This window comes from Sceloporus undulatus, chromosome 5 (assembly GCF_019175285.1).
Source record: "Sceloporus undulatus isolate JIND9_A2432 ecotype Alabama chromosome 5, SceUnd_v1.1, whole genome shotgun sequence".
Lineage (NCBI taxonomy): Eukaryota > Metazoa > Chordata > Lepidosauria > Squamata > Phrynosomatidae > Sceloporus > Sceloporus undulatus.
In genome coordinates, this window is record NC_056526.1 from 26,439,566 (window position 1) to 26,465,640 (window position 26,075).

The following is a 26,075-nucleotide window of genomic DNA, read 5'->3' on the forward strand; positions in this document are numbered from 1 at the left end:
TCAACTGATTGCCCCATATCCAGAGCTTCAATACACACACACACACCCCTTCAGACCAAAACCCCTAGCATCTCCTAGCCAACATAGGTTGTGATTACAAAGAGAAAATTTCCAAGCCCTAAGTGATACCCAGTTGTTAGTGCATGACACATAGCAGCTATTTCTCTTCTATAACCTATAAGTGGAGAATTCTTGGCACATGGCAACTATTTCTCTGCTATAGCCTGTGATGCAATTTCTGTGTTGTAGCATATTAACAGAATATTTTTATTAGAGAAATGTCTGTTCCACTGTCTCCAAGGTCTCTTTGACTGAGAGCAACACTATGCTCTGGTCAAACCACTTGGACTAATTTGTGTAAGAAAACTGAGCCAAGGACTGTTAGCATCCTTAGGTCAGAGAAGAGGCCCACTTATATTCTGCAACAAATGACACATCTGCTATACCACTGCATCCATCTGGATGCAATAAGAGTATGGTGAAAGGGATTATGAAAATGCTTTTCATGGAAGAACTATGCACGACCTTGACTTCATATGCATAAGCTCAATCATAAAAACAGGAAGCAGGGTGGCTTGTTCAAAAAGAAATGGCTTGAACAAACAATGAAGCACACAACCATATGAGGAACATATGAAGTTGCATTATACTAGGTCAGACTATTTGCTCATTTAACCCAACGATCGACAAAGGATGACTCTCCTAATATTAATGGCCTGCAACTGCCGTAATCTCTCACCACTACCATTACTGGCTAGGGTTGATGAAAGGTGTATATACCAACAGTATATATACCCGACTCTCTTCCATGCCAGAATTCTCTGAAGATGCCAGCCACAGCTGCTGGTGAAACGTCAGGCATAAACTCTTCTAGAACACAGCCTCATAGCCCCCCAAAACCAAAAAAATGATGGATACCGGCCATGAAAGCCTTCGACTTCACAATCCTAACACTATTATGCAACAGGGTGACAAAGGGGGAGCTATGGTCACCACAAACAAATCAAACTACATACAGGAGGCTGAGAGACATGGTAAAGATCTGAAAGACCTACAACACATTATACAGCTCTTTGAAAATTTGATTTGCATCTTTCTGGATCCTATTACATTTCATCCTACTCCTACTCCATTATATTAGAGCATTTATTGGAGTGGGCTTCCAAGGATATAAACCCAAAGAAATGGGTTTATATCCTTGGAAGCCCATGTGAAAATCATAACCAGTTAGTCTTCAAGGAGCTGCTATGTGTCTTTTTCTCTCCCCCCCTCCCCTTTCTCTCTTCTTTTTTATTCTCAGCCCTGGTGCCTTAAAGTTCTGTAACTTGAGATACTAGCCATTCAAGCTGGGATTTAGAAGGACATTTTCTATGACTCACCAGTGGATGCTCCCCCTTCATGTATGTTACCTTAGTGAATCTGGTGTTAAAAACAATAAAATAAACTATTTATTTTGTTTACCATATTAAGAAAAAACCCCAGACTTTTACTAAGGTGCTTGGGACTTAGTGTCCAAATGCATGTGTCTGCGTTAACCATATGTGGCTTCCTGACAACAAATCACATTTGAAAAAACTGTCTCTCCTCTACTTTACTACACACACAAAAACCTCATTTTCTGTCTAGTCACCTAGCAGAGATTTTTTGATGTCATGGAAAACTATGAAATCACCTAGTTTTAAGAATGAGGCTTCACATTATAAGTCCACATTCTCTGTAAGCTAAGGTTTCTAGAGTTGGGTACAGTAATTTGAGAGAGCAAAAAGCTCACATTTGTATAATTATACCACATAGCACTGGGACATTTGAGTCAAGATTCTTTCCCTGTGCAGTGCCAAAAGGTGAGAGAAGAGATGACACAACTTTCCAGGACACCAGATGATCACAAGTAATCTTATTTCCTTGTTCTCATGACACCATCTTTAAGGCCAGAACATTATAGAGTGAGTGTCAATTAATTAAGTTACTGTAGAAAAATTCAACGTTTCTAAAACTTTACTTAATGCCAACTGGCCTCCTGGTAGGTAGGGTACAACTTTCAGGAAATGAGAAGGATTTAACAACAACAACAAAGTTCATTTATAACATCCTTTTCACCAAAATGTGGTATATCAGAACATATACAATAAAAAATGAATGATAAAATACAGTTCTGTAAAATGCTAAAATACTGAAATAATATGCTAAAAACAAACCTGTGATTATCAATCTTCATGAGTGTAGTATTAAATGACAGAGCCTTGTTCATTTGTGTTAGCACAAAAAGACATAAAGGAATCCAGTAGCACCTCGGAAATTAACTGGGAAGAAGAAAGTTCCAGCATAAGCTTTTGTGGATTCAATCCACTTCATTAGATACAACTAATATAGGCTGCACCTGCACTACAGAATTAATACAGTTCGGCACTGCTTTAACTGTCATGGCTCAATGCTATGAAATGCTGGGATTTGTAGTTTTGTGAGATATTTAGTCTTCTCTGTCAGACAGGTCTGGTGCCACAACAAACAACATATCCCAGGATTCCATAGCTTTGAGCCATGGCAGTTAAAATGGTGTCAAACTGCATTATTTCTGCAGTGCAGATGCAGCCAAAATAGTATGAGTCTACAAAAGCTTATGCTAGAAATTTCTTCTCTGCAGCTAGTCTCAACACTCATGTTTGTTCCGCCAAGCAATCACCATGTGGTATTTTTCACTGTCTGCCTAATATTATATAAACTTTACTGAAATATTTATATCCCTTCCTATATCCCAGGATCTCAAGGCAGCACAATCAATTTTAACAGTTTAAAACAATGTAAAACAGTAAGAGTAATTTTAATAGAATAAAAGCATATCAAACAATCTGACAAGTTAAAACAAAACAGCTTTAAACCATTTAAAACATTTAAAGACAAATTCAAAACCATCACACATTCAGATTTAGATTAAATCAACTGGCCCAAAAGGCGCTGCCAAGCTGCGGGGCGGAATATGTTGCAGACTGCAGAGCTGAATTTATCCTAATAACACAAATAGTCCTGAACATTTTCTATAAACATCTGGCAAGTAAGGATCTCACTACCTCAAGCAACATCTCTAGTGGTGCAATGGAGGTAGGCTCAAAGGGTTAAGGTACCAGGACATGTGACACATTTAACCTCCAGGATGGCATCATCTGTTACAACCTTAGGTTTCCATTTTACTTCTGAGTTTAGCTGCTTTCCTTACAAGGGGTGAGAGATTTTCCCAACAACAATATATTGGTGTAAACAATCCTAGTTGAAATATAAACTAGAGTTTGATTCTGAATGACAGTTAAGACTCATTAACATTACAGAAGCCTTGCTCCTAGTGAAAACAAAATATACAGGTTGTCTCTCTTTTCCAAAATACTTGGTACCAGAAATATTTTGAATTTTGGACTTTTTCATGTTTTGGAATATTTGCATATACATAATGAAGTTTCTTGTAGATAGGACCCAAGTCTAAACATTAAATTCATATATGTTTCATATACACCTTATAAACATAGCCTGAAGATAATTTTATACATTGGTGGGTTACAGACCGCCGAAAAGCAGCGGTCTGCTGCTGCCGCCAGTTGCTGCATCCGGGAACCGCAGCAGCTAAACGGCGTGGCTCCCGGATGCAGCAAAGAAGGAGTGCAAAAATCGTGCTCCTTCCTGGGCCCCGGATGTGATGCCGCAAGGCACTAGTCGCGCACTCGTGGCGTCATATCCGGGGCGTGACGTGCGGACGCAGAGCGTCCGCTACATAAAGATGGTGGCCCCCATGTGGATGGGCGGCACCATCTCTTACACGCTCCGCGCGTACTAGGGTTCGGGGCCATGAGGAAGAGATGGCTCTTCCTAATCCTAGTATGCACGGAGCATATACTATGTGCGCATTTGTAACGCGCCGTAGTATTTTTAATAATTTTGTGCATGAAACAACGTTTGTGTACACTGAACCATCAGAAAGCAAAGGTGTCAGTATCTCAGTCAACCATGAGGAGGATTTGAGCATTTTGGATTTCAGAATTCTGGATAAGGAAGACTCAATCTGTATTGGAAGAGATTTGCTTATATAGATCAATGTAATAGACTGTATTTTTGGATTCTTCTTGATGGCATGACTATGGAGAATGACACGATGAACACCTCTATTTCCAAATTTACTACAACACCAATGAAGAACTCACTTAAGATTTCTTTTTTCAAAAAAGAGCGTTATCTAGTCGAATAGGATTTGTGAAGTCAAAGGCGTTCATGGCTGACATCCACAGTTTTTTCAAGCTATCTGACTGTCAGGAATAAATTCTTCCAGAACACGGCCACATAGCCCAAAAAACCCACAAAAACTTATCTAATGGGATTGATTTCTATTTCCTCTTAATACAATCATTTCTAATTAATGTCTTTTTAATGCCATCCCACCTGTCTTCCTAATGACCTGACAACTCAAAAACAATGTGAGAACAAATCCTTTGATTTTGAATCTTTCACAAGCTGCACATTGCATCTAACGTAAAGGTGTCTACTTTCTGGCTGAAAATTGTTCTACCCGCCCTTGTACCCTCAACTGCCATGAGAAAGTGCAGAGGCAATAGTATGCATTTTTCTCATTACACTGTCAGTATCCCCCTCCTGTGGTAACTCATAGCAGCCCACCATTTTCAATGAAATGTGCTTTTTTTCCTTACCTCCCCGCTGCCACCAACTCACAATGAATTATAGAAGAATTAGTTCCATCAGACCAGATGAACTGAAAACTGGCAGCATTTTAACAACATCTCAGAGCCCAAGACATAACTATCAACAGAAATATGTATGTATGGTTTATTTACTAGAATCTCACATTTATCAACCCGACACAAAAATGGTGATGGGGGTGCAGAATTAAGGACCAGGGTTTCTCTAAACACAAGGAGAGCCCAAGAATTTATTTTTAGTATCACAACTGAGCTCACAATCTTTTCACACACAAAGGAGTCACACCTGGTTTCCTACTTCCCCTGCCCAAGCTTTCTTCATTAGTGCAGTCTAATTTGGGAGGAGAGGTGGGCAGGCTTTTAGCTGTTGCTGCTGCTTAACCTTGAGAATCAGAAACATTAAGATCTACCAGTAGATTCTGATTTGCCCACTGGTGCTCTAACGGATGTGATTGTCCTTGAGCTAAACATTTCATTTAATAAACCTGTTCCAAGGAAAGAAAGGAAGGCTGTTCTTTCCTTCCTCTCAGAACAAAAGGACACACAGATAAAAATCAGCTGCTGCAATGCTACACTGTCAAACTTCCACATTCTGGAAATTAACTCTCATCCAGCCCTGATTAGGTTCCCCCTCTAGTGACTGAAATCTGCATTTTAAAATACAGCAAAGAACAGCACTACAGACAAATTGTACTGGCAGCCTTCTGGATACATCCTGTAGAAGAGTGTTTCGTAAGTGCTGTCATTACCTGCACTTTTATAGGCAAAACATCTGTTGCACTTAACATATGAACCACAGTGAAAACTCATATGGTGTATTTTGATCAAACCCATCAGCTAGAATCACATCACTGAAGAAGCACATCACTGATTACTTTCAGAAACATAACCATGTTAGTCTGATACTAACAACCACCCCCCCTTAAAGAGGCACCTTAAAGAATAAGAAATTTATGGTAACAACCACCTTTTCAAGAGGCATATTAAAAACTAAGAAATTTATGGTAACATAATCCTACAAAACATTGTGCTGCAAGAAGCACAACTTACAGTAAGACAACAGAAGTCTCAAATAAGGCACTGGCAAAGGGACCTGACCTTAACTTTATCTTGTGCACTATAATAGTAGTGACCTCGGAAACAAAATAGCTATTGCAATTCTACCTGCTATGCTATAGGCCACCATGGCAGGTGGCAAGAAAATGGTTCTGTAATTACCAACATGGCAGAATCAGGAGACACAAGAAGGCAACACAAGGTGCATGTTCCTTCTTCATCTGGTGAAAACAAATGCTTTCTAGAACATCACAGCTAATGCCTTCCAAGAATAAAGCAATTTATTCTACTGTTTTATTTGTCTCTGGATTCTTACCTGTAATATCTGGATTGAAGGTAAGTTGAGCATACAGCTTTTGACACATGACTAGCAGAACCAAAGTCTATGACCTTGACTCGGTATGGCTGCCGAGATGGATCTACCAACATAATGTTTTCTGGCTTGAGGTCTGCATGAATCAAGCCCAGGCTTTTCAGTTTCATTAGGGCTGTGGCTACCTGCTGCAGAATTGGCCTGATGTATTTAAGGGGCAATGGGCTGAATTTGTTTTGCTTCAGGAAATCATAGAGGTTCTGTTCCAACATTTCAAAGACCAGGCAGGTATGGTTCTTATGCTGGAAACATTCATAGGCTCGGACAAAGTTGTAATCATCTGCGCTTTCGGTGCTTAACCGGGCTAGGATGCTCACTTCAATTTGACCTTGCCGGGCATAAGAAGGATGGTTTTTAAGGATCTTGATGGCCACAATTTCATTGGTGCCACGTTTCCAGCATTTGACCACCTGCCCAAATGTTCCGCGGCCAAGAAATTCTAATACTTCATATGTATTGGTCATGGAACACAGCACTTCATGTTGTACCAGCTGATAATCCCCTTCACTGTTGGAGCCACTGTTTTTGGATGTGGCAGTGGATGTGGTTGTGGTGGCTACCGTGGCCCCACTGGCATTGTTCTGAATCATTGGTGGGTGCTCTTCAATAATCTGAACGCTGCTTGTGTTCTCAATTTCCTCACTCTTGCGCTTAAGTCCACATTTTTGGTAGGTGTCCAAAAGGCTCACAGTGCTTCGACGCATCAGGTTGTGCGGTCCACCCAATGCTTGTCCAGATACTGCAACCACACCGGAGGTGCTATTGGAGGATGTCACCACAATGTGCCCTGTGCTGGCTGGGAAGATGATGGTCTGCTCATAAGGGATGTTTGGATTTGGGATCTGGAGAGAGGCGTTGATGGTGGCAGCTGTTTGAGAGGATTGCACGTTCTTGCTCTGACTGTAGACTTTGCTGTGTGTGCCGTACCCAGTCATATCCCAGTTAGAACTCGGTTCCACTTTTAGTTTCTTCACACTACAGAAGGCACTTGATTGAAGGGTGTGAGGGGAGAAAACTTGCACATGTGAGGCCATACCTGCATCACAACACAAGAAGAGAGTAACAGTATTAAAAAGATTATCATATTTGTTTCTCCTCATTACTGCCAAGATAACACACCACACTTTAAAAAAAATCAAAGGCTGAAAGAATCAGAATTAAAATCCACAGGTTAAAAAAGTAATGAAAGGCAAAATGACAATAACATCCTGTCATCCACAACATTTGGCCAATTCACAGAAGTACATAAGCCTTTTAAAAAAACATAATGGTAGAGGTCTATTTAGGAAGAATGTTACAGAGAGTTGACACCCACTTGAACCAATGGGATTTACATAAATGTCAATTTATCATACAGCAATTGATTTGATGGTTTATCTGCAATTGGGACTAGCAGTCAAATTTAGGCCTATGTTTCCAGCTAAGAAAAGAGTGACAGAGCTTTTCTTCTTCTTAGGAGCATAATCCAAAACCTCTGATCGAGCAAACTACATGCTTTGTGTGCTACAGAATTTATATCTGCTTAGAAAAAGGAGAGCAATTGGGAAACTAATTATTTTTGTTAGGGTGCCTCTATACACCAGAAAGGATCATGGGCAAGAATATTTATTGAGAGTGTGGGGCCAAACTAGATACAATGATGAAGATCTATGGCTACATTCCTCCTGTGCTTAATTTTTTTTAAAGGAATTTGGATTGGGGGAAGATTTGGATTGTAATTACATCATTTGGACAGAGGGGATTCAACTTTCCTCTTTGTGGCATTTTCTGGATGCAACTCACTTAAGTTTCCCAAATGGTCATTTGCTCCACTAAAGGATTGAAAATACAAATGCAGCTGGCTGTCATCTTATTTTAACATTTAGAAATTCAGGAGTCATACAACTAATGCAGCTTCAGGACAATTGACTTGATTCACAGTTGTCCTACCAAAGTCATCATGACCAAAAGGGAGCAGCGTGAAACTGACTCACCCATTAATCCCAGAAATCTGTAAGGGGTAAATTGCTACTGGGGCAACTTATCACAAACTGCTAAGTGAAAATTCTCTTCCTGACCAGATGATGCTTGGGGCTATAGGATACAACTCATAGAACAATATACCCAGTGAGTTGTCTTTTTATTAAAGAAGCCAGTGGGAGTACCATTAAGGAGAGCAGCAAGAGTGAGTAATCTCCCTACAACATGATTATTTATCCAAAAGTGACTGTCTGTGGAGAGCAAGTACTCACTATGCATGCCAAAGGCAATCTTCCTATGTATGCTTCCAGAAAACATGCTGATTGACCTCTCATGATAGCTCTTTTATGAGAGAGAGAGAGAGAGAGAGAGAGAGAACAACACATGCACATAAAGCATGCTCATATTGTTTGCTGCAGTTTATTTATATTTGTTTATCAAATACTGGGCTATTTGGATGTCAAGGAATACCTTCTCCCAGATATCTCTTGCCATCCCCTCAGTAAGGAACCTGAAATGGCCCCTGGTGATTGGTCTAAGCCAGAGGTAGCAAAACTGCTCAGCAATGAGAGCTACACTGAAAATAACATACAGTAAGACAAGATTCAGCCTGATCTGCATAGTTCACTGGTATGTAACTAATATAATTTGCATATTACTTTTATTAATGTAGCTGATGCCATAAAACATTTATTCTCCAGTCTCTGTTATTCTGAAATTTTCAGCCTTGAGGGGAAAACTTTAATTCTGATGCTGAAAGTCTTGGTCAAATACACACTCACTCCTCATTCAGTGACTACAATCTTGAAGGGTCATTTTTGTATGTATGAAGCAACCCTTCAAACTCAAATATCACAGGAAAATTGTCACTACCAACTGATTTTGTCCCAAATAAAGTATGTTTTGGTGAAAGTAGTTCACCAAAATTATTTTGGCACTTAAATTTCTCTCAGTCCCACCACCATTTCAGCCAAGTTTGGCTAAGTGCACATGAGAGAGTCTTCTTGGTAAGTGCTCCCAGACTGTGGAAGGTAAGGTCTTTATCTGTCAGCATGCAAAGACCTGTATTTACTAAGGGCTTTGTGTGTTGATTGTTTGATGGAGAAGGTCTTTTAACCAAAAGGTGTTGTATTTTTTATCATTTAAATGGACTTTAAAAACTGTTTTAAATTAATATTTTAATATGACTGTTCTACAGATTGTGTCTCCCTTCTCCAGAATTCCAAAATATTCCAAAATCCAAATCTGTTGACATGGGTGGCTGAGATAGTGACACCTTTGTTTTCTGATGGTTCAGTGTACACAAACTTTATTTCATGTACAAGATTATTAAAAATGTTATGTATAAAATTACCATCAATCTATGTGTATAAGGTATATAAAATATGAATGAATTTCTTGTTTAGACTTGGGTCCCAAAAAACTTCAAATTGCTTCTGGTCCCAGGCATTTTGGAAAAGGGAGAGTCAACCTGCATTATATTTCAACTTCTGTTATTAATCATTGTTTTAAATTATTTTTGTTTTAACTCACATTGCGAGTTGCCTTGGGTCCCACATTATTAGAGAGGTGGAATATAAATCAGATAGATAGATAGATAGATAGATAGATAGATAAATATTAAATTCCTATGATGCAACAATGAGAGCTAAAATACAGAGCAATGTTCATGCATTGCTCATGAGAAAAATCATAGAAAACTCAATACTGAAAATGCTATTTATTTTCTGATCCCCACCATCATCAATTGTTGGCCGTTGTTCCCACTGACTACTATCAGCTTAATTCACAAACAGAGTAGATTTGAGATTAACTGCAAAATCACTTCCAATTTCTTGTGGAACACGTGAAGGAAGGAACCCTAGGTCAATGGTAAAGTGCATGGGCTTTGTATGCAGAGGATTCCCAATTAAATCTGGTATTTTCAGTGAATCCATCAAGTGATGAGAAACAGTCTTCTCTGAGACCTTGGGAGAGCTACTGCCTGTTAAAGAAGACAGCCAGTGCACTACAAGGGCAAAGGATATGGCCAAGAATGAAGAAACATCTTATTTGAAGCATATGCATGTCTACAAGAAGGTGCGCCTCTCCTTATCCTTGCCACAGCACATGAAAAGAAATGAAAGCTGAAAAGCTAGTGAAAATTAATAAACTGTGTTTGGGGAATTTGTGTCCTTTTGCCAAAAAGGTCCGGGGGAGAGAAGCAAACACACCCAAACACCCTGTCTCCATAGGAACAGCATTCAAGAAAAGGTTTAAAGGAACAGCTGTTTTGACATCAACACCCAGTAGACCAAATCCTTCTCACTGACTCTCCCTCCTTTATTTGTATGGTTAATCATTCCAAGATTGGGTATATTTTTTAAAAACCAAGAATGTAAAAATGATTCTTAATTTTTATGCAGACCTTGGTTGGTGGGGAGGCAAATATGCAAACTGATGTAGAAATTGGCTGAAATGAACATGTGTGTGTGTATGCGTGCCACCTGTTGACTTATGGTGACCTCATAAATTTCCTAGGGTTTTCTTAGGTAAATACTCTGATGTGGTTTTGCCAAGTCCATCCTCTGAAATATAGCCTTCAGCACCTGGTATTAAAATTGGCAGTCTCCCATACAAATACTAATCAGAGCTGATCCTGCTTAGCTACCAAGATCAGATGGGATCTGGTGCCTTTAGAGTATTTGAACCCAAAATGAACATGGTCAATATGTGTCTTCAAGTTGTTTCTGACTTTTGGGGACCCCTAGTACAGGTTTTCTTGGCATGATTTGATGGAAGGGTTGTTTTTGCTTTCCTCTGAGAGAGTGTGACTTGTCCAAGGTCACTCAGTGGGTTTCCACAGGTGAGCTAGGATTCAAACCCTGGTCTTCAGTCACAGTCCAATGTTCAAACTACTACCCCACACTGGCTGAACATATGGTAGGGAAAATGGGAAGCTTGGTGAAACCAAAATTGACAGATTCATCCCTCTCTCTGTCTGAATAAGGAAAGGGAACCAAGAAAGGAACTTGTCTCTTGAGGCTGCAGATCAAAGGCAAAGATGGGAACATGCTGGAGAATGACGCCTTGCTGTTTCTGTCCTGAACTGAAAAGAGTTAACCCCTCTCCACTGCTCCAGGCAACAAAACCTCTTGTCCTTTCTCAACCTCAGCCCCTCACAACTTATCATACCTAATAGCCCCTGAAAGACCTATCCTCCAATAAAGTCTCTATAATCCTTTTAAGAACTCATCTAAGCCACTGGCTGCCAACCCATCTTGAGGCAGAGAATTCCATTAAGTTAATTACACATTATGTGAAGAAACACTTTGGTCAGTCCTAAACCCAGCATATCTTTCAACTTGAGGCCAATGTTTCAGCTTCATGAGAGGAGAGGAAATTGTCCTTCACTCCATCCCATCCCATTCATAATTTTACACAATGTGTCTGTCTTGTGTGCCCCACAGTATAGACAGGGCTGTGGAGCTGGAGTTAGAGGCAATGTAGAACTGCACCGACTCTGGCTTCAAAATAAAAACTTACAATATCATAATAAAATATGTAGTACAGTAATTATATCATTTTGTTGTTGTGTGCCTTCAAATTGTTTCCAATGTATGGTGAACCTAAGGCAAGTGGAGTTTTCTTGGTTAGGTTTGTTCAGAGTGGGTTTGCCACTGCCTTCCCCTGAGGCTGAGAAAATGTGACTTGCCCAAGGTCATTCAGAGGGTTCCATGGCTGAGTGGGGATTCAAATCCTGGTCTCCAGAGTCGTAGTTCAATACTGGCTCCTATATTTATATACGTATATACACATATAGTTTCTTTTTAAAAATTGCTTAAATGCATACTTTGTTGCATATTTATTTTCATAGGAATTTAGGAAAATTTTCTTGCTAAAAATAATAAAATGAAATTATTTTATTTTATTTCTATTTAAGCAGCCTTGTGTTATCATTTTACTACAGTAAATTTGTTATACTGATTAATATACATTTATCATTTATGAAGGAGTTAGACTCAGGCATTAGGAAAATAGAGGAGTTGGAGTCAGAGTTGAAGTTTCCTGGCTGCAGACCATGCTTGCCACCTGCCAATACAGTGCCTACTACTGTCTGCACAGCACAGAAATAAAGCTTTGGGGCAAGGTATAGAACAGGGGTAGGCAACCTTTTTGAGCCGGGGGCCGGATTGCTGTCCCTCAGACAACTGGGGGGCTGAAGCCAAAAAATAAATAATTAAATAATTTAAAAAAAATTAAATAATTAAATAAACCGGGACAAATGTAGGACAACATTTTCAAATGGTGGACACTTTTTTTTAAAAAAAATGGAGGACACGCAAAAAAATTTGCTGATTTTTTTAAAAATGTTAATATAAATGCATGTTTCTGAGGCGTCTATAGACAATTGCCCCCCTTGCCCCTGCGTGCGAGGGGCCAAAGGCCCCGGCGGCAATCGGCGGCAGGACTGGGCTGGGGCCGGTCCCAAGGCCTCGCCGGGCCGCATCCGGCCCGCAGGCCGCAGGTTGCCTACCCCTGGTATAGAACAAATAGCACAAGTCAAATGAATATTAAAGTACACCAGCATAGCTCTGTCAGGCAAATTAGTGCCATTGCAGAAATGCCTTCCAGGCTGCTGAAAAGTACCAGGCTGTTGAAAAGTTTGTATATTTTTACCTGCTTTGCCACCAACCTCAAATCCTCACAGAGGTCACATGTAGTTCTAATTTGTTCTGCGGTCTGCAGGGGGTGTCACCTTGTCAGATAGGGTTGCCATAACTCAGGACCTCCAAACCGGGAAAAGTGTAAGACAAAATTATGAAATGTAGGACACTTTTTTTTTAATGGAGCCGCCATTTTAAAAAAAATGTGTCCTACATTTCATAATGCAATCGTTGGTGGCCCCACACGCTCCTTCCTGGCCTTTGCGGAGGCCTCGGTCTCCTTGGAGACCGGAAAAGAGGGCGCGGGGCCGCTGGCGATCGCCAGGGCCTGCCCTCCTCGGCCTCCACGGAGACCGAGAAGGAGGGTGCGGGGCCGCTGGCGATTGCCAGGGCCTACCCTCCTTCTCGGCCTCCGAGGAGACCGAGAAGGAGGGCGCGGAGCCTCTGGCGGGGAGGGAGGCGGGGAGGGTGGTGTGGCCGCGTGCAGGAGGCACCGCCTCCCCCTTCACCTCCTCCGCCCAAGGCCTCGCTGTCCTCCTCTTCCTCTGCGCGGCCATGCGAGGTGGAAGAGGAGGGCAGTGAGGCCCCACGGATTGCAGCGCAACCCCGCTGCAACCCCGTGACGTGAGCGGGCAGGTGCCGCCAAAACCGGGAAAAGCCCGGTTGCAGCCGGGTTATGGCAACCCTACTGTCACATGAAGGTGCATTTGCAAAGTAAGGTAGTCCAATGCACAACAAAAATATCTGACAAAGCTGCACATATTGGAAATAGAATTCCTTTTGTCCACTCTCCATCCATCAATATTCCACAGTGCTGCAAACTTGTTGTTTTTTTAAATTACAACTTCCACAACTGGAAGTTGTCATTCCCAAGAATAAAAAATTCCAAGCTCTGATCTTACATACAGGCCTGATGCTAGTCCTTTATCCCCATTCTCAATATGGCTGCTTCATAGAGGACTCCAGATCCAACTCTCCTTACCTGCACCACTTCCTATTCAGTGCAATATTTTAATGTAGAGAAGGACATCGATATATGAAACCACACAACGTTCATACATATATCAAAATCTGGTCCTGTCATATGGTACCTTAGTTGTTGAATGTCCTCCCATGGCAGATCTGACTGGGTTTCATTTCATTGCCAAATTAAAATATAGTTCTACTCTAAAGGTGGGTTACTTTACAAAAGCAAGAGGCAGTTTTTGCAACCAGGTGGGCACAATGAGCCTCACTGACAAGATTTGTTGTGTAACTTCCAGACCCTTTTCAAGCTGGTTTCTGACTTTTCTCATGGGTCACAAATTTGAAGGAAGACTAAAATAGAAAGCCATTACACAGTATTTCCAGGCAATTTTAGGGTGTTTGCAGTGACTTGTGGGTGAAAATTGATCGCATTTGCCTTTTTAAAAAAATAAAAAACCCCACTAGGATTGGAAGCTTAAGGGGCTGCAAAGTAGTGGGCAGCATGTGGTCTAAAGCCTGAATTTCCCTCACCTCTGCTATTGATCCAGGTTTTTAGCATTCAGTGATCATTACTTGGTTCTGACCTATAGGTTAGGGAATTTGGTCCTCTGCTTAACAAGTTGTTTCATAATTGTTTTATGTGGTTTCCACTGTATGCAGCCTGACCTGAGAAGTCCAGATACAGGGTAGGATATAAACACTTAAATAAATATATATTTCAGTAATTAAAATAGCAAAGTGTTCTTCTAATATTCTGTAGTTTAAATCACCATCATTGTTTTCCAGAAGCAGCATCAAGTTTAGAACATTGTGGTCTTTGAAACCTTAGACTTTGAAATCTTGGAAGAGTCCAAGGTAAGCTTGAGAGATGTGCGACAGACCACAAATCACACCCCATTAGCCCTAGCCTGTTGAGCGAACAATGAGAGATAACAAGAATACCAGTCCAACAATATCTAGAAAGCCAATTGCTCCCCATGCTGATATTAAGGATTTTTTGATGAAGAGATCAGTAATGGCTTTTCAGCTTTCCTAAAGAACAGCCCATTCTTTTACTTCTGCAGGGTGAATTTTAGGGGGTTCTCTCAGTGCAGCACATTAACAGTGTGAGCAGCAGCCCAGGGTGAACTGCCTGGCATTCTCTATAGTGAACAGAAGACTGAAGTCTAAAAACCACCCAAAGACATTCCCTCAATGCATAATACAGAATATTACTGTTTAGCCTTAGTCAATAATAATAATAATAATAATAATAATTATTATTATTATTATTATTATTATTATTATTATTATTATTATTATTAACCTTTATTTATAAAGTGCTGTAAATTTACACAGCACTGTACATACAATCTTTTAGTTAGACGGTTCCCTGCCCTCAGGCTTACAATCTAAGAAACAGAATGTAAGGATTCACCAGTGGTGTCAATAGGGGAGTACAAGGAGTCCAGACAGCACTGAATTACACTCGGGGGGGGGGGGGATCCAGTGAGGTGGTACACCTGGCGCAGCTACTGGGTGAGCAAGAAAGGGCATCATGTCCCTTTCTCGTTTGCCTAGTAGCCACAGCAGTCCCTTCCATTTTGGCTTTGGTGTAGCTGCAGCCATGCAGGGGTGCAAACGGATGTCTGTGGGCCAAGGCAGTCTGCCTCAACCTCAGCAACAAGGGAAACAACAACACTGACAATTCAATAATGCCGGTGGGAGGCCATCTTCTGCAATTTCGGAACTTATGGAACAATATTACATTGGATCAATGGGTTCTACAGACACTGAATCAAGAATATGACATAAGATTCAAAAGGACACCAAAATCCCCGCTCTGGGTGACACCAACCCCCAGCATGCCACTGGGATTCATTTGACACAGCCCTTGAACAGGCCATCTCTATCATTAGGCAAGTGTTGGGTGAGAGACCTGTGTGCTCTGCAACCTTTCCTCCATCCCTATAGCAAGCCTGTGTATGCATATGGGAGGGCAAATTACCAGCTCTTAATGATAGTCCAGTCAGCTTTTGTGAATGGAAAGAGAGGGGTCTCATTTTGTTCTTTCCCTTGTCTTGGGCAGACCCTGGCCTTGAAACTAGGTGGCTCACTTCTTCTAGCTACACCTGCAGACTAAAGCACCCTGTTTTCCTCCTTTTTTCCCAGATGGTCATTTCCACACTCTACCATTGTTTCTGGGCTGATCCTCTCCTAGCCTGTGACTGGCTGGTTGAGAAACAGTCAGCTTTAGGTATGACAGGAACCCTATCCTCTACACCAGTGTCATCACTAGGGTTGGCATCACCCAATGTGGTGACTCGTGATGTCATTCCCCATTAACTTCCTCCTATACCACACCATACAGAATCCTTAGTACAGTTGGCCAGCGGTATCCACAGGGGATCCGTTCCAGACTCCCCCCCCCACTGTGGATATCAAAATCTACGGATGCTCAACCCTGCGCTGGCCCCAATGGCAGTGCATACACACAGCCATGCTGCCATTAGGGACATCCCCCAGTGAGTGCACACAGCCACACCACCATTGGGGACAACAGAATGTAATGGTGGTGCAGTTCTGTGCGTGTGCCACCACAGGACAATGGAGGGTGTCCCTAATGGTGGTGCAGCAGATGCCTGGATCTGCCGATGGCAAGCCCATGGATAGAGGGCCGACTGTAATGTTTTTTGTACTTGTGTTACTTACAAATCGTAATTCCTGTATATCATTGAATGTAATGGCAATAGTTATGGCATAAACTAGCAAAATTAAAATTATACTTTTAAATTACAGTATCACATGCACAGCCTAAATGTAGTTACATGTACATAGTTTCATGTGGTTAAAATGAAAATTTGGTAAGTTGTGATGATTTTAAAGAAAATGTTAAAATAATCATTTTAAAAAATATTTATTTGTTTGTTTTTAAAGGTCCCTCCCTTTTCTCCCCCACTATGGCTTGCTCCACTCACACTATCTCTTCTTCTGGGCTCCAGCATTTTAAAGGGATGTAGGCAAAAGCCACAGGCCATTTCTGCCAAAAGGCAGATGTTTGAGAAGCGGTGGTGTCACCCCCCTCCATAGGTTGTCACCTGGTGTGGTTTTCTTCCTCTGAACTTCTCTAGTGATGCCTCTGCCCTATATACCCCATTACATGTTAAAGCTGTCTGTTATCACTGTGGGAATTAAGACAGGCTTCTCTGTCATCTCATTCTCTCTTAGCTAGCCTTATCTGTGGCACTAAGGATGCTAACATGTTGTTGTGGCTATGGATGCAAGTTTTCACTATGTCCTAGAGGGAGTGTACAGAATGCATCATTGCAAGATCCCTGAATGTTTCCAAATATAGTTATATTGAGTCCACTGTATATGAGAGAAATTACATCTATAGACAGGCTTTTCCTTATACCCACAACACACAATGACAGGGAGGAGTTTGTTGGCTCAGGATGAGCTACAGAGCTGGCCTTACATGATTCCTTAAGTGAAATGACTATGATACTCATGATGAATGCCTCTCATTCCTATTGTTTTTAAGCTCTGTGGGATATCACAAACAGTATCAGAAACCAAAGATTGAGGAATAATCTGAAATTGGAACGTTTCTCTTTTGCTCTTTCTTTGTTTCCTTCTTTTCTGTACCATCTAACAGCCAAAGCTACTACATAGAGAAAGAAAGTAAAGGATCTTGTAATGCATAGGAAAAATAATATATTGTGAAATATAGAGAAGAATGCCACCATGCATATTATATTTCTGCCAATTAAATAATTTATAGCAATTAACCTAGCATTATAAATAAGTAAGATTGCTCCCTCTCCCCCAAGGAAAAAGGACAACATGCTGAGCTGGCAACTTCTATAAAAGAGCAAACATGACTTTTTTCCAACTTCCAAAAGGTGGGGTGGGGGTGGGTGGGAATCAAGGCAAGATATATGCCTCAGGCACAGAAACATGGAAAATGTGTGCTACCTTCTACCATGCTTCAAATATTTCTACATCTCTCCCTGTTCCAAATAAAGGCTCCATTAAGCAAAGACACACCTTTCAGTTAATTCATAACTACTGGAACCAAGGAAGGGCTCTCTGGAGCATGCTGTCTGGGAAAGCATTCTGGCTTACTGATGTGTAAAGTGCTAACCTGTCGAGCAAGCAAATTTCTCCCAGGTTTCCCAGATATGAAACCTATCAGAAAAACAAGCTGCAGGATCACCCATAGACAGAAACCCATAAATAGAATCACCCATAGGCAGAAACTTCACCTATGTAGAATCCATTCTAAACTGCAGCACAAAGACTATATCATATGTAAACCCTACTATGGGTTTAAAATGAGTTCCTATCATGTTTAAATAGTCAAAGGAAAAGCCCTATAAATCCCAATGACTCAAATACCAGGTCTCTTCCCTCCACCGCCCACTTTTCCTCCCTCCATCTGCCTTTCTCTTGACTTTCCACAGGGTGATGATGTTGCAGCAACAGATTAAAGCATGAGGCACATGTGGTGAGCTCAGAGAACTGCAGCAGTATTACTCAACTTGTCATCTAAGACACAAATATTGTATCTAGCTAAGGCCACAATCATGGTTTTTCTTCCGACTGACAGAGTCATTATTCCCTTTTGGCATTAACCTTTCTAGTTTGAGGTAGATTCCCAAACACCTCCACAACCAAACCTCTCATGTTTGCCCCAATAATTAATAATAAAGAAGGAATGTGTGGTACACTGTAGATGTAACAGAACATTTTGTCACTTTTGTCTCCTGACTCTCCCAGCCCAGAGCATCAGCATCCAAAAAAAGGAAGAAAAATGGTCATGTTAAAAAAAGAATTTCTTTCCTTCTCAGTGTGTGTAAAGAGTGAGGAAAAGGTGTCTTGTCTGTTGAGTCTTGATTGTTCAGGTGTCCCTAAGTAAGAGTTTGTAATAAATGCATCTTTTTGAGAGAGCAAAAACAGAGGTGTTTGTCTTTGCCTTCCTCTGAGGCTGAGAGCTTGTGGCTTACTCAAGGTCACCCAGTGCGTTTCTATGGCTGAGCAGGGATTTGAACTTGATCTCCAGAACTGTAATCTAATGCTCAAACCACTACACCATGTTGGCTCTCTCAATGGGGGCATATGTCCATTAACACATTCATTTGAGAAATTCAGACAAAAATATGTCCAATTTTTCCACAGATTACCCGAAAAGAGCTCACAGACTATCCAGCAGTATTTACACTGCTGTGAGAATCTCTGGTATATAAATTTCTTGCATCTGTTGGGCCTTCCCCCTATTTTCCAGCCTTATCCAGAGCTGCATTCAAAGCAGAGAGACAGTAAGAAGGCACTGCAGAGATAGGCACTTTCCCCCCTCTCAAGCCCAAGCTCTACAAAGCTCTGCTGGGCTTGAGTCTCAGGTCTTTTGAGCAAAAGGAAGCCTGTCCAAGCCTGCCTCCTCCAGCTCCACACACAAATTTAACTGAAACTTTTCATACGACACACATATAGCCCTATGTTTCCACTTTAACTGCCATGGTTCCATCCTGTGTAATCCTGGGATATGCAGTATAGAGAGAGGCATCTGGAATTCTCAGATGAGAGCAGTCGTGTCTCACCAAACTACAAACCCCTGTTTTGTAGTGTTTAAAGTGAAATTGTAAGTGGTGTAAATAGGCTCTTGATCCAAATTAGTTTTTGCTATATTGGAATAACCCTCCTCTGTTCAGCAGCCCCAAATTATTTTATAACCATTGGGGGAAAAGATCATCTGGTTTGAATGAAATCTGTGAGTAAAAGAGCGTTCGGGTATCCCAAGTACATTTCCACCCATTCCATGTTTCCTCTTACAAAGAACAGTCCTCAATTTGAGAGCTGCTGGTAGGTTTCTTCCATCTGAAGTGTTGCCCAGTGAGTTCTGGTATGATTTAAAGATTTAAAAAAAAACTACAAAGGAAAAGTTTAAGGACCTTGGTGTTGCTCATCCACAATTAGAACCTAAACCAAAGGCCCTATAAGCATGTAGGCCATCTGGTCACAGTCTTCTCCAGTTCGGTGAGTTCTGTTGTACATTTGTTTAAGTTAAAAATCATTTCTAATTTTTGCATGTGTGTATATATAAAGTAGAACATGTAGTTTTATGCAAACTGTTGCCTTCCTTTGTCCTCTTTTTGGTACAGTTGGCCCTCCATATCTACAGATTCTTTAATCACAGATTCAACCATACACAGCGTGGAAAATTTTCAAAAAATATATAAATTTCAAAAAGCAAACCTTTATTTTGCCATTTTATACAAGGGACATCGTTCTACTATGTCACTGTATTTAAAGGGACTTGCACATCCATGGATTCTGTTATCCACAGGAGATCCTAGAACCAAACACCAACAGATCCCAAGGGCACACTGTATATAAGTGGCCACCTACTCCAAACACTGCTAATAATGCAAGAGTTTTGAAAAGTTATCTTTCAGACTACAACTCCCAGAATTTTCAGACAGCTTGACTGTCTTGGGAAAATTTTCACTGTACAGATGTTTGATTCTACAAAATCCATCAACCCCACTCAGTATGGTTAATAGTAAGGTTGTGGTAGTTGTAGCTGAAAACATCTGGAGGGCCAATTCCCCAATACTGTTGTTCATGAAGTGCTTTAAAATCATATTCATTTGATATTATTTCACTGCTCAAAACCTCTTTCTCTGAAATTTTTTGCTCTGGCTACATTTTTCTCTGACCTTTTCCTTAATGTAGTTTCCAAATATGATACTATCCTTCAATTTGATTTAACAGATTGTGTTTTCCCCATGACTTTGTCTAGAGTTAGCAAAGAAGGACCCATTTTGATTAAAGTTCATACATTAACAAATGTCACTAAGTGTGGGAGAAAATAGTATTGGGACCCTTGAGTTCAAACCATTTCAGAGAGACTGACACAAAGGAGCTGAAAGGGGAAAAATAAACAGCAGATCGCATTTTTTCTAAAGAGAATGAAAAATATGTGTTGGTGACAAGGTCAACAACAAAGGCCTCAAGTCCACTGAGTTCTACTTTTTCATCACAAAAATAATATGGGGAATAATACTGGACCTCTCTAAACGTCCCTCCAGATATGTTAGCTGTTTACGTCTGCTGATGGCAAATTGGCATTATCATGAAAAGGGCCACAGTAGGGGCAATGCTGCCAAGGCCTTGAAAAGTTACATATTTTACAGTACATCCCCCCAAAACCACCACCTCCAGGCTAGCATGTTGTTGCTGTGTGCCTTCAGGTCATTTTTGACTTATGCTGACCCAAAGACAAACCTATCATGCGGCTTTCTTCACAAGATTTGTTCCGAGGAGGTTTGCCATTGGCTTCCCCTGAGGCTGAGAGCATCTCTAGGTCACCTAGTGGATTTCATGCCCAAATAAGGAATCAAACCCTGGTCTCAAGAGTTGTAGTCCAACGCTCAAACCACTAATTAATCCATTACAAGTTCTGAAAGTTTGAATGGTGTACAGAAAACTCCATATCTATACTCAGTTTTAGCCATATGTTGGTATGTGGTATATGTCAGTAGGTATGATAAAAAAATCTGCCTTCCACTAACAGAAAGACTCTCTGTGACATGTCCCTTTGCCTGATTTTAGAAGACTCTCATTCCACAAACTAAACATCTCATCCCATTTAATAGGGTCCCCCAATAGTGTTTGTAGTATTTTAAGGGATTGGAGACAGCTGTTGTGGGAAGGAGGAGGATGCGAAGTCAATTTCCAACAGTGCAGCTGCATACACCTAAAATATGGATCACAACAAGGAAAAACGGGCAAAGGTTGCATCTACACTGTAGAAATAATGCAGTTTGACTCCATTTTAAGTGCTACTGATCCATTCAATGCACTCATGAGATCTGAAGTTTTATGTGGTCTTTAGCCTTCTCTAACAAAGCATGCCGGTGCCTCACAAAACTACAAATCCCAGTATTCAGTAGGGCAGAGCCATGACAGTTAAAGTGGTATCAAACTGCATTATTTCTACAATGTAGATGCATCTAGAGTGCCCTCCATTTATCTACATATGATTACACTTCATGATGGTAGCTGAGGCATGCCATCCACATGAGTAAGAGACTACCATGTCCCCAGGCATCTGTTTAATCCTGTGCATGTGACTTTGGGTCTCTGACTGTGGATAAAAGATCATAATGAATTAAGATTTAGTTTTTGTCTTGGCTTTATGTAGGGAAATTACCCAGCTATCTTCCATTTAGCTTGATGTGTTGGCTCAATAAGCTTCTATTTTTCTATAATCATATTTGATTTTAGGCATGGGAATTATGCGAACCTTGAGATGTTAATGTACTGCAAATCCCAATCAACAATAGCCAGTATAACCAATGATGAGGAATGCTGGGAACTACAGTCTACATCTGGAGGGCTACAGGCCTGCCACTTGTTTTGGTGCAATCACATAAACATCACAAAAATGCATGACTCCTGTTATGTTTTATATGAAAATTATACTGCCTCTTTTAAAGATAATTGCCACTATCTGTTTGCTTTATCAGAGTTATAGCTACAAATATTCTTCTCATCTAAATACATGCACTATGATGTGCACTTGAGTGGTGTACCATGTGCCTTTGTAGCTCTTGCACTGCTTGACAGGTTAGGTCTGGCTGAGAAATTATTCAGTTGGGTGGTAGAATCAGGGAATACCTTTCTAAAAGCAGGCACTGTGCCATGAGTACTGAAGAGACAGTGGTTAAACCACTGCAGAAAATAGCTCTCTTTATATCCTACCTCCCTGGCCAGTTATCATTCAGTTCATAATCATGTGTCCTAGGGCAAGTTATGAGACCAGAGAGCCGGCATGGTATACTGCTTTGGGCACCAGACTATGACTGGAGATCAGGGTTTGAATCCCGCTCAGCCAGTGGGGAAACCCACTGGGTGATATCAGAGGAAGACAAAGACAAACCCTCTCTGAACAAATCATATCAAGAAAACCCTGTGATAAAGTTGCCTTAGGGTTGCCATATGCTGGAAACTATTTTAAGGCACATAGCAACAAAATAGTATCACAACTTCAAACATTCTCAGTAATAAATAATGTGCAAATTGCAAAAGCTTTGTCAAAAAGTAATTTTTTAGTCCTCATTAAGGAAAAGAAAATATACTGACAGTATCTGCTGAAAGCAAGATGTACACAGGCAATGTTTGCTGAAAGCACAAAACCCCAAGGGACCTCCTTGCAATCTCAGAATGTGGCCTTTTTGTATTTCGCTTACCTTTCTCAGCATTTTTTTCACTAGTACATTATAAAATATTTGACATTTTGTTAGAACAGAGTATCAGCAACTATTGATCAGGCAACTAAAATATCAGCAATTTTCATAATGACACTTTTCTTTATGAAAGGAGAAATTCAATTAAGTCAGGAATCCAACTTTTTTTTAACAGCTTCACACTAGGCAGACATTAAAAGTGATAAATTGTGTAAAAAATAGCCATTGCTGGATTCTACATGTTTAGAAGCTGTTGCAAGGTGACATATCCTGACAAAGAAAAGAGGGCAACTTTATATTGTCTGCCCTTTTAATGAAACAGCTTTGAAGAGTGGGTTTTTTCTGTACCCTTTTTTTGTGAACTTTTTCCATCACAATCCTAACTAGATATTCTCAGTGCAGTTTGAAGCCTTAACTTTTATTCACAAACAATAGGTTTTCACACCTGCATCTGTGCACCCTATCTAAAATTTGGAGCAACAAACTGAAGGCTTTTGAAAGTCACTGCTTCACAAAAAAGAATCTTTTCTTTCTTTTTAATATTTCTCATCCATATCTGAAAATAAGGGAAGCTGAGAGGAGCATCAGGAAATTCCAGTTGACACCTATTTTCTCTAATATAAATACATCTGCAAATGAAACACAGTGCTCTTCTATATGTTCCCAGTGATGCCATTCCTCCTCTCCACCAACACCGTTAGTATAAGAGATTGGGAATGTTCCAGGAAAACAATTCCTGCTGAGGTTGCCTGTGGATCGCATCATGACACTGATCATTTAAGTGGAATTCATGGAGGGCTTTATAATTCCAAACTGTTTCAATGCTATTTTTACCCTGATTACTGCCCATGTCACAAACCACAAGAATTGCCTTAAAACAAGAAAAACCTAAGAAGATTCACAATTAGTCTTCCCCTCCCCCGACCTCTCCTTTTAGCAATGATTTGCACCGTTAGTAATTTCTGCTACAATTTAAATAATTCTTGGTTGACTGAACAGATTTTGTTTAGAAGCGAGTCCAGCTGGGTAATTTATGGCAAAAGCAGGATACATTCCCTTGTCTCACTCAGTGACTACAGAAATTCTCGTAAATCAGATTGATAGAGTGGAAATAAAAAAATAATTAATTAAAAAGTGGCCCACAGCAAGATTAGGAGCAATAAGAGGCTGTGTAGTTTGGCAGCTAAACATGTGGTTCTGGATGCCCCAGATTTAAAAATCTCAATTACCCCACAAACTCACTACTAAGAAGGCATAGGCAAATCAATATCCCCCAGCCTTTAATCTACATTATGGGAATAATGTAGGAACTCCCATTAGAATTCCAGTTGCTCTTAAAACCTCAGTCTTTTAGATGCCAGGAGAAAAAAGGTTTCTGTGCAAGCTTTAAAGGAGTGTTCAATATTATTTTAATGCTGCTTGTGTTTTAGCAGACATTTTAATCTGCATTTTTACATATGTGCAAACTGTGAGCTTTCCATTGTAATTTTAGATACTTGTTTTGTTGTAATAATGTTTTTGTATAGATTGGTAGCTACCTTGAGCACTCCTGAACACGAGTGGCAAAGAAACGGGATGGATGGATGGATGGATGGATGGAAATGAAAAGCAAAGGAATGATGCTGGAAGGACAGAAGAACCAGCAGTATCTGCTAGACCTGATCCCCTTCCTCACTGCCATTTCTTTCTCCTTTTGTGTCATGTCTTGTTTAGATTAGAAACCTGAGAGCAGGGAACTGTCAAATTAGCAATCTGTAAACTGCTCTGAGAGTTTTTGTGGCTGAAGAGCAGAGTATAAATAAACTAAATAAATAATAATTAATAAATAAATTAGCTAACTGGCTGAGGGCCCTGATTTTTAGCTCCACAAAAGAAAACATCCAACAACTCCTGCATGAGTTGCTTTCTGGGAGTGTGTTAAATGCAATCGTGATGTTTCATGACTGAAAGAAAACTGTAAGAGGGGAGCACCAATGAGAGACACCAAGGAGGGAGAGGGTACTGAGAAAAGGAGCAGATCAATAGATTAAATAAAAACAAAGAAAGGAGAACAACTTGCAATAATGTATACTGTAAACTATATAGCAGAAGTGTTTCAATGCTAGGTCAGGTAGAGGGAAAAGGAAATGCAATTATCTCCCAATTTCTGCTATTGCACTTTCTGTAAAGTCCCAAAGGAAGCATTTCCCACACAATGAGCTGGAAGCACATGTTATTCCTGCATGTGGAGCATTTTCATATCCCTTGGGATGGAAAAGATGTGAAGGTTTTCCTTTGGTCATTGGGGAAACATATCACTTGTGCGTTGTGCTGCTGCAGCTTGCCTTCATCAGCAAGAATATTTAATAAAATAACCAAACAAATCACAAAACTAAAATAAATGACTTGGACCATATTTAGTCATCTAATTAGTACTTGTGAACTGAAATATCAGCTTCCATTTATGTTATTTCACATGCTTATTTTTACATTTTTATATTTTCTGCTGTCTGCCAGGTTTTATTCATCCTTAAGTGCCAGTGCTGTACTTTTCAACTCCGCATCTCTGTATTCAGAGTCAGCTCAGAAATTTCCCCCCTTTTATTCCCTTCTCATTTGGACATAACCAAGAACTGAATGAGAAAACTGCCCAGTAACCTGTTCCTGGGTGATTTTATTATTTAATAGAACAAAGATGAACTACATTTTGGATATGATATCAAAGTTCAAATGTAGATACATGTTTTGTGCAGTTACACTGTCACTTCTCTGTGGTTAAGTGTGCATTCCAAGTTAAGCTTGGAAATGTTACCTTTTGGACTATAAGTCCCCAAATCCCCCAGCCAGCATGTTCTGGGAGTTGTAGCCAGTAAGCAGCACCTTCAAGCTCTGGTTCTAAACTAGGGATAGGCAATTGGTGGCCCTCCCAATACTGCTGGACTGCAATTCCTATCTGCATTATCCAGCATAGCTAATAGCAATTTGCTGGGAACCAAAGTCCAAGAGCATCTGGTGGACTGCAAGCTGTCCACATCTGATGTTCATGACATGATTAACTCTGTGCAAAAATTACACTGGTACAGTTACTACAAACACAGCTATGCAAATTGCAGAGATAGTTATGGGTGAACATTAACAGAGTATTAGTCCCTGCCCCATACCCACTTGATAT

General features: G+C 40.4%; 1 protein-coding gene across 2 annotated transcripts in view; it reads right to left on the reverse strand.

The window, feature by feature from the left end:
* HIPK2 (homeodomain interacting protein kinase 2) overlaps positions 1–26,075 on the reverse strand; it is a 213,855-nt gene that overhangs the window by 122,529 nt on the left and 65,251 nt on the right. For both annotated transcript variants that reach the window (XM_042467412.1, XM_042467411.1), the window contains exon 2: positions 6,067–7,159. In XM_042467412.1, the coding sequence (XP_042323346.1) occupies positions 6,067–7,159 (1,093 nt within the window). The remainder of the gene's footprint in view (positions 1–6,066; positions 7,160–26,075) is intronic.